This window comes from Agelaius tricolor, unplaced genomic scaffold (assembly GCF_023055355.1).
Source record: "Agelaius tricolor isolate 1412-34295 unplaced genomic scaffold, bAgeTri1.0.p SCAF_29, whole genome shotgun sequence".
Classification (NCBI taxonomy): domain Eukaryota; kingdom Metazoa; phylum Chordata; class Aves; order Passeriformes; family Icteridae; genus Agelaius; species Agelaius tricolor.
In genome coordinates this window covers 6,775,655-6,788,141 of record NW_027269289.1, presented here as the reverse complement: position 1 = coordinate 6,788,141, position 12,487 = coordinate 6,775,655, and the positions used below count along the sequence as shown (strand labels likewise).

The 12,487-nt window shown below is 61.8% G+C and overlaps 1 protein-coding gene across 1 annotated transcript; it reads left to right on the top strand.

Annotated features, from left to right (window-relative positions):
* Window positions 1-8,577: 8,577 nt before the first annotated feature.
* RNF26 (ring finger protein 26) lies at window positions 8,578-12,177 on the top strand. Its single transcript, XM_071449572.1, has one exon. It carries the CDS (start codon window positions 8,664-8,666, stop codon window positions 10,002-10,004), a length of 1,341 nt encoding a protein of 446 aa, XP_071305673.1. The 5' UTR covers window positions 8,578-8,663; the 3' UTR covers window positions 10,005-12,177.
* The last annotated feature ends 310 nt before the right edge of the window (window positions 12,178-12,487 follow it).

Here is a 12,487-nt window from a genome sequence, read left to right as displayed (position 1 = left end):
CGAACCCCGCCAGGTGCTGCGAGTGGCCCGCTGGCAGCCACGCAGCGCACCCGGCCCCAGCGCCCCTGCCCTGTCACAGCCTGGCTCCGTGCCTCAGTTTCCCCGAGTCAGTCACAGCCAGGAGGGCTGTTGGAGGACAAGGGTTTTCTTCACCTTCAACGCCGTTCCGCTCCCCCATTCACAGGACAGCCGAAACTCACTGGTTCAGATTCATCACACATGGGGACGGACCCAGGGCTGTGACAGTGCCCTCCTCCCGCTCTCAGCCCAGACGCTCTGAACTTTTGCACATCCTTTTCTCTCCTCCACTTGCTTTCCCTGCAGCATTCCCGTCCTCCGGCAGCAGGGGCTGCATCCCTCCGACCCTCCCTGAGCCGCTCCAGGGCCGGGCTGCAGCTCCCCCGAGGCACAGAATTCCTCCTGGGAATGCCCCTGAGCCCCTCCAGAGCTGGGCTGAAGTTTCCCCTGAGGCACAGAATTCCTCCTGGGAATGCCCAGCCACCCTGAGCCGCTCTAGAGCTGGGCTGAAGTTTCCCCTGAGGCACAGAATTCCTCCTGGGAATGCCCCTGAGCCTCTCCAGGGCCGGGCTGCAGGTTCCCCTGAGGCACAGAATTCCTCCTGGGAATGCCCAGGCACCTCTCCCACCATCAGCCCCCTGTGCTGGCCCCCAGCCCCAGCGCTGCTCCCCGGCTGGTGCCATGCAGCAGCCCTTCCCATGCCCTCCTCCTCCTCCTCCTCCTCCTCTGCATGGCTGACCAGCACCAGCACCCCCCTCACAAGACTTTCCCAGCCAAACACACTCAGTGATTCATCGGAAATGATTAAGTTTTTTCCCCAGGAGATCAGTTGCTTAAAATGGCAATGCTGGGCAGCGATAAGGCTGAGAGCCCTCGAGCTGCTGCTGGACAGGGGAGGCCTCCTCCCTTTGCTGGGAAGAACAAGTGCAAGGGAGCTGTGCCATCATCCACGGGATGCTCAGGAGCTGCTCTCTGGCCTCACAGCCTCACTTTTGAGATGCTCTCACACCTCGTGGCAAGAGCTCCCTGTTTGTGGTGGGGAAATCCACCCTGAGTGGGTACCCCGGGCTCAGGGACTCCCTGACAATGTTCTCACTCTGCCCCTCCCTCCAAGGGGCAGGATGCAGCACCGGAGGAGCCTCAGGCTCTGCTCTCCTTGGAGCAGGGAAAGGGATTTTCCACTTGGCACAAAACACCCCTCAAATGCCACCCTGAGAAGGAAGGAGGCCCACGGGAAAGCATCCACCAAAGTCAAACAAACAAAGCGGGAGAGCTCGGCTGACACGCCCCCGGTGCATTTTGTTCTGGGGCTAACTTTTATTCCGTGTTAAAAATAAAGCAGAACGTTGCTAAGAAAACCTCTGCAGAAAATTCCCAGCAGTTGGAAAGGGCACTGCCACTCCCTGGGGAAAACAGGCTGGGGAGCATGCCACCGTCAGGCAGCCCCTGCTCTCACTGCACGGCTCTGCCTCCAGCTGCTCGGGCCGCAGCCTGCTTCACTTTGAAGAAAACTTGTGCTTTTTCCCCCAAATAAATGAATAATTCTGGGGAAGAGGGGCAGGATTGGAAATCAAGGCATGAACAGATGGCATGAAATCGCCCTGCCACGCTGTGTGTGGCACCCGGCGGGCTCGGGGACTGCGTGGGGAGCGGGGCAGGCTGGCCACCTTCATCTTCCCTCCCTGCTGCCTGATCTCACGCCTCCTTGTTTATCTGCTGCCTTAATGGATTTGGCTGCAGTCCCCGCTCACAGCCATGCACACACACCGTGGATGAGGCTCCTGTGTCACACCCCACGCACGCAGCTGGGGTGGGGAAGCCAGGGAGCAGAGCTCTGGCCCCACCTGAGGCACAGAGCAGCTCCCAGAGCTCCCACCCTCTGGCACTGGAGGGATTTTGGTGCCTGGGCCCCCACAGCTCCCAGCACTCTCCTGCTCCATCCCTCCTGCCACCTCTCAGAGGAGGCTGTGCCTGGGCAGGCAGTTCTGCCCCTGGCAGAGGTGAGGCTTTGCCAGTCCCTGGCACAGCTGCTGGAAATCTGGGATGCACAGGACCCTGCCCAGGGCAGGGCTGATTTCCCGGCCTTATCTGAGCATCGCAGGCTGCGGGAATGATCTGGAAGTGTGCAATTGCATTTGCCTCCCTCCTCTGGCTCCTGCTGGGCCTGGCTCTCTGCAGCCAGAGGGGAGCCATGGCCAGCACAGAGCCAGGCCTGGGGCTGTGCATCCCAGCACACACCACAGCTCTTCCACCTTTTCCTGCACTCCCAGATGGATCCCTGCTGATGTGGGGACCTTGGGATGCTGCCAGAGGGAGCTGGCTCAGCGTGGGCTGTGCCTGTGCCTGTCCTGACAGGCAGCTCGTGTGTCCCAGGTGGGACGGGGGCCCTGTGCCTTCCCTGGGCCCTGCAGCCAAGCCCAGAGAGGCTGGTGTGGGCTCTGGGGGGTGCTTGGGGTGCTCTGTGCCAGCTGCCCCCAGTGAACCCTCAGCAATGCCCATGGGCTGGGGGCTGGCCCAGCTCTGGTGCCCATGGGCTGGGGGCTGGCTCTGGTGTCCATGACCTGGCCCTGGTGCCCATGGGCTGGGGCTGGCCCAGCTCCCTGCAGGTCTCTGGGGTGGATGCAGGGCAGCTGTGCAGAGTGGAAGCCTCTGGCTGTGTCCAGCCAGGCCTGCACCTCTTCACACAACACTGTCAGGGCCGCCAGGGGCCCTGTCCCCGGGGAAGGGATGGGATTCAGGCCAGCTCCAAGCGTTCCCACACTGCCCAGGAGCTCCAGCTGCTCCCCTGCCACTGCTCCCCTCACCCTTGGGGCACCTCCTGCCAGTCCCTGCTGCTGCATTTTGGGGGGCTCTGGGGCTTGCACAGGGCTTTGCACTCTGGGGTGAGTACAGGAACCCTCCTGGGCTGCCCAGCCTTTGGTTCTCTGCTCCCTGGGCGCCGTGAGGTCACTTTGGGGTACCCCTGCCCCGTCTCTGTTCACCTCTGGGAGCCCTCTTGGAGTTCCATGTCCTCCTCAGCTGGAGGAAAACGCCTCCTTCCAGCCCCCTTCCTCCTTGGCTTGGCTCCCAGCGGCTCCTTTGTGTCTCCTCTCTCCTTCCTCTGCTCTTGTGCAGGGCCTTTCTGAGGGGATTATTAACCATGGCTACGGGGCCTTTGTTCAGGAGGGGCCTAGCGGGAGCCTGGAGGAGCCGGGAGGGTGGAGAAAGGAAGGACAGGAGCGGAAGGGGGAAGGAAGGTGGGGGGGGGAAAGGAAGGTGACATCTGGATGTCTGTCACAGAGGAGAGCAATTTTTGGAGCAGCTGTGCGGGGGTGGCCGGGGCTCAGCGGATGCAGAGCGGTGGCAAAGCCCCAAAAAGGAGCTGAGCTGGCAAGGGTCGCCCAGCCCAGTGCAGAGAGAGCTCAGCATCCTGCCCTGGTGATGGTGCTGCTGCTGGCAGAGGACACCAGCAGCACCCCAGGGCTCCAGGACTGCCTTTGAGGGCTGGTCTGTGGCTCACAGGGGTGGCAGACAGGGCTCTGGAGCTTCCCTTGCTCCCTGCCTCGGGAGCTGCGTGCAGGGTGGATGGACAAGGACAGCTGGAGAGAGAGGGAGAACCTTATCCAGCTGAGAGCCACTGCCAAGGAAGGCATGTGGAGAGGGAGCCCTGTGCCCAGGGCTGTCACTGGACATCCTGGGGCTGCAGGAGCCCCAGGGCCCGGAGCAGGTGCAGCCCTGGGACAGGGTGTGACAGCCACGTCCTGCCCCAGCTCACACACGGGCTGGTCACGTCCTGTCCCAGCCTGGGAGCGCTGCGGGCACGGAGTGAGGGCAGGATGTGGGGATGGGCGCTGATGGGGCGGCCGGGGGAAGCCAGGAGCTGTTTATAAACCGTGCTTTTCCTTGGGAGCACTTTCCCCCAGCGCCGGCCGGAAAATGGCCCCATTGTGCCGGCGCCGGCGGGACAGGGCTGGGCACTCACCCACACAATGGGGCAGAGATGGGTCTAGGGCTGGGCACTGCCCACACAATGGGGCAGAGATGGGTCCAGAGCTGGGCACTCACCCACACAATGGGGTAGAGATGGGCCCAGAGCTGGGCACACAATGGGGCAGAGATGGGTCCAGAGCTGGGCACTCACCCACACAATGGGGCAGATGATGGCTCAGGCTGTGGGGTCTGGCATGGGCTGCCCAGGGGACAATGAGGGGTCCTGGCCACGCTCATCCAGCGCTTGCCAATGCCACACTGACAAGGGAGTGGGCAGGAGGAGCAGCCCTGCCCTCTCACCCGGCTTTTCCGGCTCCCTGCTGCCAAGGAAGGGAGGAGAAGCTGGGATGGGGATGCAGCATCACTCCCTGGGCTTGCCTGCAGGGATCTCTTCCTCCTGGCTGTGTCTGCAGGGCTCCCCTGGGATGGTTCATTAGGATCATTTGTGAGAAAACCTAATGAGAGATTGGCCCCGGGCTAAAGGCCCAGTTTTGGGGGAGCCCTTCTTGCAGGGGATCCCTTTGGAGGCCTTTGGGAAGGTTCCCTGTGGAGAGGGGTGGGGGGAAACTGGGGACTGATTGGGACAAGGCAGCAAGCAGGGCACAGTCCCACCAGGGCCCTGGGGAACGGTGGGGCTGGGCTGGCCAGAGAGGAATTCCTTCTTGCACGACTTTCCCATGGAAGAGGACTTGTCTTTCCCAGGGCTGTCTGGCCAGGCTCCAGGAGGAGATAGACATCCCAGCTCCCGTCGTGGGGAGACACAGAGCCCTCCAGAAACGCGGCGAGCAGCCCTCGTGCTCCTGCTCAGGGCCGCAGGGTGAGCAATATGAGGGAAGGTTGTGGCTGCTGGGGACAGGGCTGGGCTCCCTGCAGCTCCAGGTCCTTCCTGAGGGCTCTCCCCAGCAGCCTCGGGGTGTTCCCTGCCCGCAGGGTGTGGGGGATCCTTCAGCTGCCCCTCCAAGGCCAGAGGAAGAGCGAGGCACAGCGTCCTGGAGCGCAGCCCGAGGGGGGCCGGGGGATTTTCCGCAGCGGATGCAGCGCAATGAGCCATTATGAGCCATTGTTCCCGCCTGGCCGGCGAGCTCGGGGCTGCCGAGCGCTGGGCAGGGCTGGCCTGGGGGCACCCGGGCTGAGGCAGGGCCCGCAGGACTGTGCAGCCTGGCCTGGCTCTCGGGGCTGCCACACGCCCTGCGTCTGCAGGGGAGGGCACCCTGGGCATGGTGCCCGCTGCTCAGGCAGCTGGGAGCTTACTGGGAGCACTGGGAGTGCTAGAAGCACACTAGAAACACTGGGAGCGCTGGGAGCACACTGGGAACACCGGGAGCACACTGGGAACACACTAAGAGCTCTGGGAGCACACTGGGAGCACACTGGGAGCATTGGGAGCACACTGGGAGCACTGGGAGCGCACTGGGAGCACTGGAGTGACGCCAGCAGGACCCACACTCCACAAGTCCCCTGGGGATGTGCCCAAGGATCAAGGGAGGCAGGACAAGATGCTGGGGCTGGGGAACCCCCCCAGGCTCCAGAGAATCCCTCAATCCTGAGACACGCAGCCCTGGAGCTGGTCCCTGCCTCCCTCTGCTTCCAGATAAATCCAGAAGGGCTCGGGGTGAGGGCTGAGGCAGCCCTGGCGTCCCCTGGCTGCAGTTTTTCTGGAATGCGGGGTGAGCTCAGCTCGGTGATGGAGCCGTGATGCAGCAGCCCCGGGGCCGGGCTCGGTGCCAGCCCCGCCGGCGCTGCGCTGCCCCGGGGCTCCCGGCAGGGCAGGGCTGCGGGAGCCGCACTCGTGCCGGGCTCTGCGCCCTCAGGGCGGCCTCGGGGGGTCCCCGATGGCAGCAGAGTCTGTGCCCAGTGAGGATGAGGAGGGGAGGAGGCTCACAAGGGGGGTACACTCCGTGTGCTGCCACAGCTCCACAGCTGGGAGTGCACCCCATGAGATGAGGGATTACATTTTGTTCGTCACAAAAAAGAGACCAGTGTGTTACAAGAGTTGTCTGCTGACTATTTCTGTACTACTTCATGAGATATGAGCCACAAGGATACCAGGGAAGGGGTTGCAGGAGCCCACACATAGTCCCACCCAGCAAATGGTACAAGCAGATAACTCACAGAAATAACGACCAGGGAAAAGCTGGGGAAGGGGCAGGGGCAAATAAACAGTCTGCAAGGCAGGATATTTGCTTGCTTAAACTTGATAGGGCACATATTGCGTTAATCATAAGATTTTGGTAATTTTCCACGGAGAAGTCACCAAATAAAGACATAGGGTGAAGAAGACGCAGCTGAGGAAGGCTCCGCAGCCTTTATCACCGACCACCAGGAGACAGAAGGATGACCCTCTAGCAACAACCAGCGCAGGCGCAGAGAACTCCGAGATAACATGGACTCCTGAAGGATGGAGAGGATAAAAGGACTGAATCAGAAACTAGTTGGGGCGGCAGTAGGTGGAGCAGAGACTCCCCTGTCGCCCAGCGCTGAGCCTTTGCTTACGTAGTATAACTGCTTCAATAATTAATAAATTCTTTGATTGGAAATTACTCGTTTTGAGTCAATTTTATAACACCCCAGACTCCAGCGAGTGCATCAAGAGCCGGGGACTGTCCTTGTGAGGAGGGGTCCCGCCCCAGCCTGGCTGCCAGGCACCTCGGTGGGCAGCTCTGTGTCCCCGCGGAGCCCCGGGAAGGGTTTCCATCCAAAGGTTTCCCCTCTCTGCTCCAGCCGAATCACTGTCCCAGCCCTCTGTGCCTCTCTCCTGCAGGTCGGGACGCTCTGGGGCTGGACATCCCACCGGAATGAGAGCGGGCAGAGCTCCCCTGCATCCCACGGAGCACGGAGCAGCCCTGCCGTGGAGCCCCGACCCCTGAACGCTGCAGCCGCTGCCCCCCGGCCCGGCGGTGGGAGCCCACCAGGGCGCCCCGGGCACGGCAGGGCACGGGCGGGCACCGGGAGCGGGGAGGGCGAGGCAGGTGCACAGGCGGGGGCAGGGAATGAGCGGAGCACGCCCAGCCCTTGGCTCGGCTCTCTTTTCCCTTCTCCTGTTTGGGAAAGCGATGAGAAACCCAAACATTACCATAAATGCTGAAAGCATCCTGACTCCGTCACTGGCGTGCGCTCCCTGGGGATGCAGCAGCGCTGCCTCGGAGCCACAGCGCCAGACAGCACGACAGAGCCCGGGCACGGACAGACAGACACCAGCCCCCGCCCTGCTCAGGGAGCCACCTGCAGGAAGGTGGCCCCGGCTCCCTCGGGGCTGGTGCCTCGCTGCCCGGGCTGTGGTGCTTCCCCCCTCGGCCCCGCGCTGGCCGGAGCCTCCTGGGCTGCACACGGCTTTCCCGTGGGTCATCAGGCACTGCACTCGCCCTCTCCTTCCTTAAAAAGCCTTGGGCTTCAGGGCTGCATTTTCCTGAACTTGTCATCGCCTTCAGGGCAGCAGGGCTGGACCGTCCCCTGGGGCACGGCAGAGCCAAGGCTTTGACAGCCCCACGCCCTGGCTGGGGTCCAGCAGGGAGGGCAGGACCTGCTCCAGGGCTGTAACCTTGGTGTGAGCCATGGCCATGGCTTTATGTTCAAACCTCCTGCAGGAAACTGCTTGGCCGGGTGACCCTGGGCTGACATTGTCCCAAACAGGCCCAGGGGATCCTGCTGGCAAGTGCAGAGCTTCCCTGTGCCAGGGCTCAGGCTGGCACAAACCCCACTCATGCATGGCCACTGCGGGTGGTGGGATCCCCCTGTGCTGTTTGGAACCAGCTTTGGGGGCTGATATCAAACCCTGCCCATCCCTACACTGTGCCTGCTCTGTCCTGGCTCCTGAACCCCATCTCATCACTCCATCCCTTGTGCAAACTCCTTCTCCAGGCACTGGAAGGGGCTCCAAGGTCTCCCGCTCCTTCTCTTCCGCAAGCTGGACACCACCAGCTCTCCCAGCCTGTCTCCAGAGCAGAGCTGCTGCATCTCCTGAGCATCCCTGTGCCCTCCTCTGGGAGTGGTGGGACAAGGGGGAACAGCTTCCCACTAACAGGGGGCAGGGTTACGTGGGATATTGGGAAGAAATTCCTCCCTGTGAGGGTGGGAGGCCCTGGTAGAGTTTGCCCAGGGAAGCTGCGACTGCCCCATCCCTAGGAGTGTCCAAGGCCAGGCTGGACTGAGCTTGGATCAGTCTGGGGTATTGGAAAGTATCCGTGTGCTATGAGCTTTTCCTCTTTATGTACTGGCACAGGTTGCTCACAGAAGCTGTGGTTGCCCCATCCCTGGGAGTGTCCAAGGCCAGGTTGGATTGGGCTTGGATCAATCCTGAATATTGGAAAGCGTCCCTGTGCCATGAGCTTTTCCTCTTTATGAAGTAGTCGGGCAGATTCACAAAGAGATCAGGAATTGCATGGACAGTGTTCATTCCGCAGTTAAAACGCTGCAAAAACCGATGTGGCTCGCGGTGAACGCTCCGGGCTAACGGGCGCTGCTGGCCCTTTAAATCACCGCAGTGGGCGTGGCCTCTGCTGGAAGCCGCGCCCCCGCCGCGCCCCCGCCGCATCCTGCGAATCGACCAATGAGCAGCGAGTCCGGGCGGAGCCCCCGCCGCTGATTGGCCGCGGGGCGCACGGCGGCGGGTGCCAAGATGGCTGCGCCCATGGCGGAGGGGCCCCGCGGCTGAGCTGCCGTACGGCCCCGCGGGGACCATGGACGTGCTGTTCGCGCTGCTCCGCGGGCTGCGCCTGCTGCTCGACCTGCTGCTGCTGGTGCTCGACCTCAACTTCTTCCTGGTGTCCTCGCTGGTGTCCGCGCTGCTGTGGCTGCTGGCCGCGGCCTCCAGCCTGCCCGCGGCCGCGGCCGCCGCGGCGGTGGCGTGCTGGGATGCGCTGGTGCTGGTGCGAGGCTGCTACGGGGCCATGGAGGGCATGCGGGCGGCCGGGCACCTGGTGTCTCACCTGGCGTCTCACCTGGCGCTGCGGGGCCGGGAGCTGGCGCAGCGCGGGCTGGGCGCCGTGCTGGGCTGCGGGCAGGCGCTGGGCCGGCAGCTGTGCGAGGCGCTGGCCATCGGCTCCAGCCTGCTGATGTACCTGGCCAACAGCCTGGTGAACGTGTGTCTCATCGGCACGCAGAACCTCTTCACGCTGCTCGCCGCCCTCTGGGACTCGCTGGCCGGGCCCGTGGTTAGGCTGGCCGAGCTGCTGGCCGCCTTCCTGGCGCACGTGTCCAGCGGAGCCATCGCCGTGTCCATCCTGCTGTGGTCGCCCTGCCAGATGGCCTTCGAGCTGCTCTGCTCCGCCACCGAGCTCTTCATCAGCGTCTTCTTCGTCAACGTCTACGGCCTGGGCTTGCTGCTGCTCATCGTGCTGGTCAGCGCCTTCGCCTTCAACCCCGGGCTGCTGTGGACGCTGACGGGATACCTGCTGGGCTACCTGCACACGCTGCCCTCCCTGCGCCGCCTGCACAGGGACGTCTGGCGGCTCTACCAGGTGGCCGTGCTCACCCTGGGAGTGGCCGTCACCTCCCAGCCCTGGCGCAGGCTGGTGGACTGGATCCAGCAGGTGACCAACTGGAGCCAGGGAGGGAGGATGGTGAACCAGGGCAGCGACCAGCGACGCGCCGTGGGTGCCCCCAGAGCCCCGGCCGCCGACAGGGTGACCCTGGGCCAGCTGCTGGCCGGGCTGGAGGAGCAGCTGGATGCAGAGCAGGGGCCGCAGCCAAGGCCTGCTCTGAGCCGTGCTGGGGCAGGGCAGCGTCCCCAGACACCCAGGGAGGAGCCAAGCACGTCCTGGTGGAAATCCCCGAGGAAGCAGCGGCTGAACGCCGAAGGAGCCCCGGACGACGACCCCTGGGTGCTGCTGAAAGAACAAGAGGAGCGTAAGAAATGTGTCATCTGCCAGGACCAGACCAAGACAGTCCTGCTGCTGCCCTGCAGGCACCTGTGCCTGTGCCAGGAGTGCACAGAGGTGCTCCTGCAGCAGGACATCTACCAGCGCAACTGCCCCCTGTGCCGCCAGGTCATCCTGCAGACCCTCAACGTCTACCTGTGAGCCCAGGGGGGGCTTGGGCTGTTTTTCCCAGGAGGTCAAGGACACCCCTGTGTGCACTTCCCAGGGCTGCCTTGAGCAGCTTCCAAAGAACTGTGGATGGTGCTGGAAGGGCAGAACGCTGTGGGGTGTCTGCTGGTCACATTTGCTGCCTAACTAGGTTGTAGCTCTTGCTAGCAAGCACAATACTGATCTCTGCAGCGGGCTGGAAGAGTTACCTGGTTTTTTGTTGACAACTTTTGCTGTTTCAGGGCCTGTTGCCTCGAGCCTGCAGCCTGAGATCCAAAGCAGAGCGCAGGAAAATGCTCTGGTCCCTCCTAGCCAAAGCTGATGGAGGGTTACAGGCTGTGCCCTCCTGGCAATCACAGGGGCTGGTGCAAGGCAAGGGAGATTTTTTTCCCAAGGTCTCACTAGAAAATTACCTGGCAGGCTGCATCCAGGCCTGGAGGAGCTCCATGGGAAAAGGGAGGAGTGCCCTGCTTGCAAGGCCCAGGGAGAGCCAGGAGCACACTCGAGTTTTTTAGTGTTTGCTGAGCCTGGCTCTCAGCTGGAGAACAGGGATTTTGGGGTACTTCATCACCCCAGGGCTTTGCTTTTTGAGGGATCTCTCTTGCCAGGACAGCGTGGAGCTGTGATGGACCCGGGCTCCCTGCAGAGCTCAGTGCTGCTGCTGCTGCTTCCACGCATCACCTATGCAAGACTAGCAAGCACACATCAGGTTACCTGCACGGGGAGGCTGCAGGGATCACTCCTCCTGCAGGGCTGCTGCTGCTGCTGGGGGAACTGAGGAGTGGCCCCCCAGGCAGTGCTCCCAGCCCTGGCAGCAGCAGCAGCAGCCCAGATTTGAGCCAAGGCTGGAGAATCCTCTCCAAAACCCACACATTTGCAGGCTAAGAGTGCCATGGAGCAGGGAGGGTCACTCCAGAGCTTGCTGGCTCCTTCCCAGGCCGGGCTGGTTAGAGGGAGGAATTCTTTAGGAGAAGAGGGAGCACCCCAAAGCTCTTGGGAGCTCACAGACATTCCAGCTCCAGGCACAGTTTCTGCACATCCATGCTGTGGATCTGCAGTTGTGTGCATGGAGCAGTACCAGGACCATGGATATCTGGGATTAGGGCAGGGCTGTACCTTTGTTTTGTCTTGTTGTTTGTCACCAATGTCGTTACTTCCATTCAGAAGTGTCCCCTGGAGCCCAAGGTGTCCATCCCATCCTGGCTGGGGCAGGCCTGAGATGGCTCATCCCAGCTTGGGCACCCAGCACCATTCCAAGAAATTGCTGGGCTGCACGAGGGCCTTGCACTAAGAAGCTTTTCCTTCTCCAGCTGCTTGCCTGAGGTCAGCCACACGCCACAGCCAATTTTGGCTGGAGCCAGACCGGAGAGAGTCTTGACTCTGGACTGCAAGCCAAGAGCCTGAGGGCAGCTGGCATGCTTCTCCTTCTATTTTCCTTCTTGATTAGCAATTTAAGCCAAAACAGAGGCAGCAGAGAGGCCAGGCCGTGCTGGGAGATGCCTCTGAGCTGCAAAGCTGAGCTCTAGCAAGGAACTATCCTCTTGTTGAGTGGCTTTGCTCAGAAAGGCACTGCCAGGGCTGCTTGCTCCCACATTTCCTGGGAGCTGGAAGGATTCCTGGCCCAGCCAGGCTCCTGAGCACTAATGGGTGTTAGAAGGGCTCTCAGCTGCTTCCACTCCACTCCAACGAGATGCAAAGCTCCCCATTGCTCAAGCTCTTGTCCCTGTGCCTCCCCACACACCTCCCTCCTTCAGCTGCCTCTCTCCAGCCACCAACACTTGGGAGCAGCCAAACCCTCACCAGAGGAGTGTGAACCCAGGCTCTGCCTTGTCCCAGGCACTTGCAGGGGAGCCAGGGAGCTGCAGCTGGAGTCACTCAGGGGTGGGATTGTGGCCCTGCTCCACAGGCAGCAGCATTCCCTTGGGACCAGCTCATGGATCAGGGGGTGCAAGGTTCCCTATGTGAGTTACAGGCTGGGGGGAAAGGACACCTCCCCAGAAGTGCAGTTTGTTCCCTTAACCCCTTTTTTTTATATTATTATTATTATAGCAGTCACGCTTGTTTGTTTAGGGCCTGTTTGCTGTTTATAAGAGAAGGCTTTGCCTTAAGTTTAACTCTTTGCACTATGGACTAGATACTGAGCAGATTAAAATCTCCTTTACCAAAAGCTGGGCTCTGCCTCGTTCTTGGGAAGGGTTTTTTGGGGGAATGTGTGTTTGTGTTTCCTACATTCACCCCTGGGCTCCATGCAAAGCCCATCACTCCCCTCAAAGGGTCAACATCACCTGCAGGCTCGGGGGTGTTTGCCCCCAGAAAAGCAGTGCTGTGGGATACCCTGGAGCCGGGGAAAATCCAGCACCCAGGAGATGAATTCACACCCAAACCCACTCTGGGTGGGCTTCTCAGAGCTGGCAGCCCCCAGCTCCTGCTCTGCCAGCCCAGCTGAGAGGAGATGGTTGTGGATACACCACACCAGG

Bases quoted from the DNA above. Each gene is read 5' to 3' on its own strand.
- RNF26 (XM_071449572.1), top strand. From the start codon at position 8,664: ATGGACGTGCTGTTCGCGCTGCTCCGCGGGCTGCGCCTGCTGCTCGAC.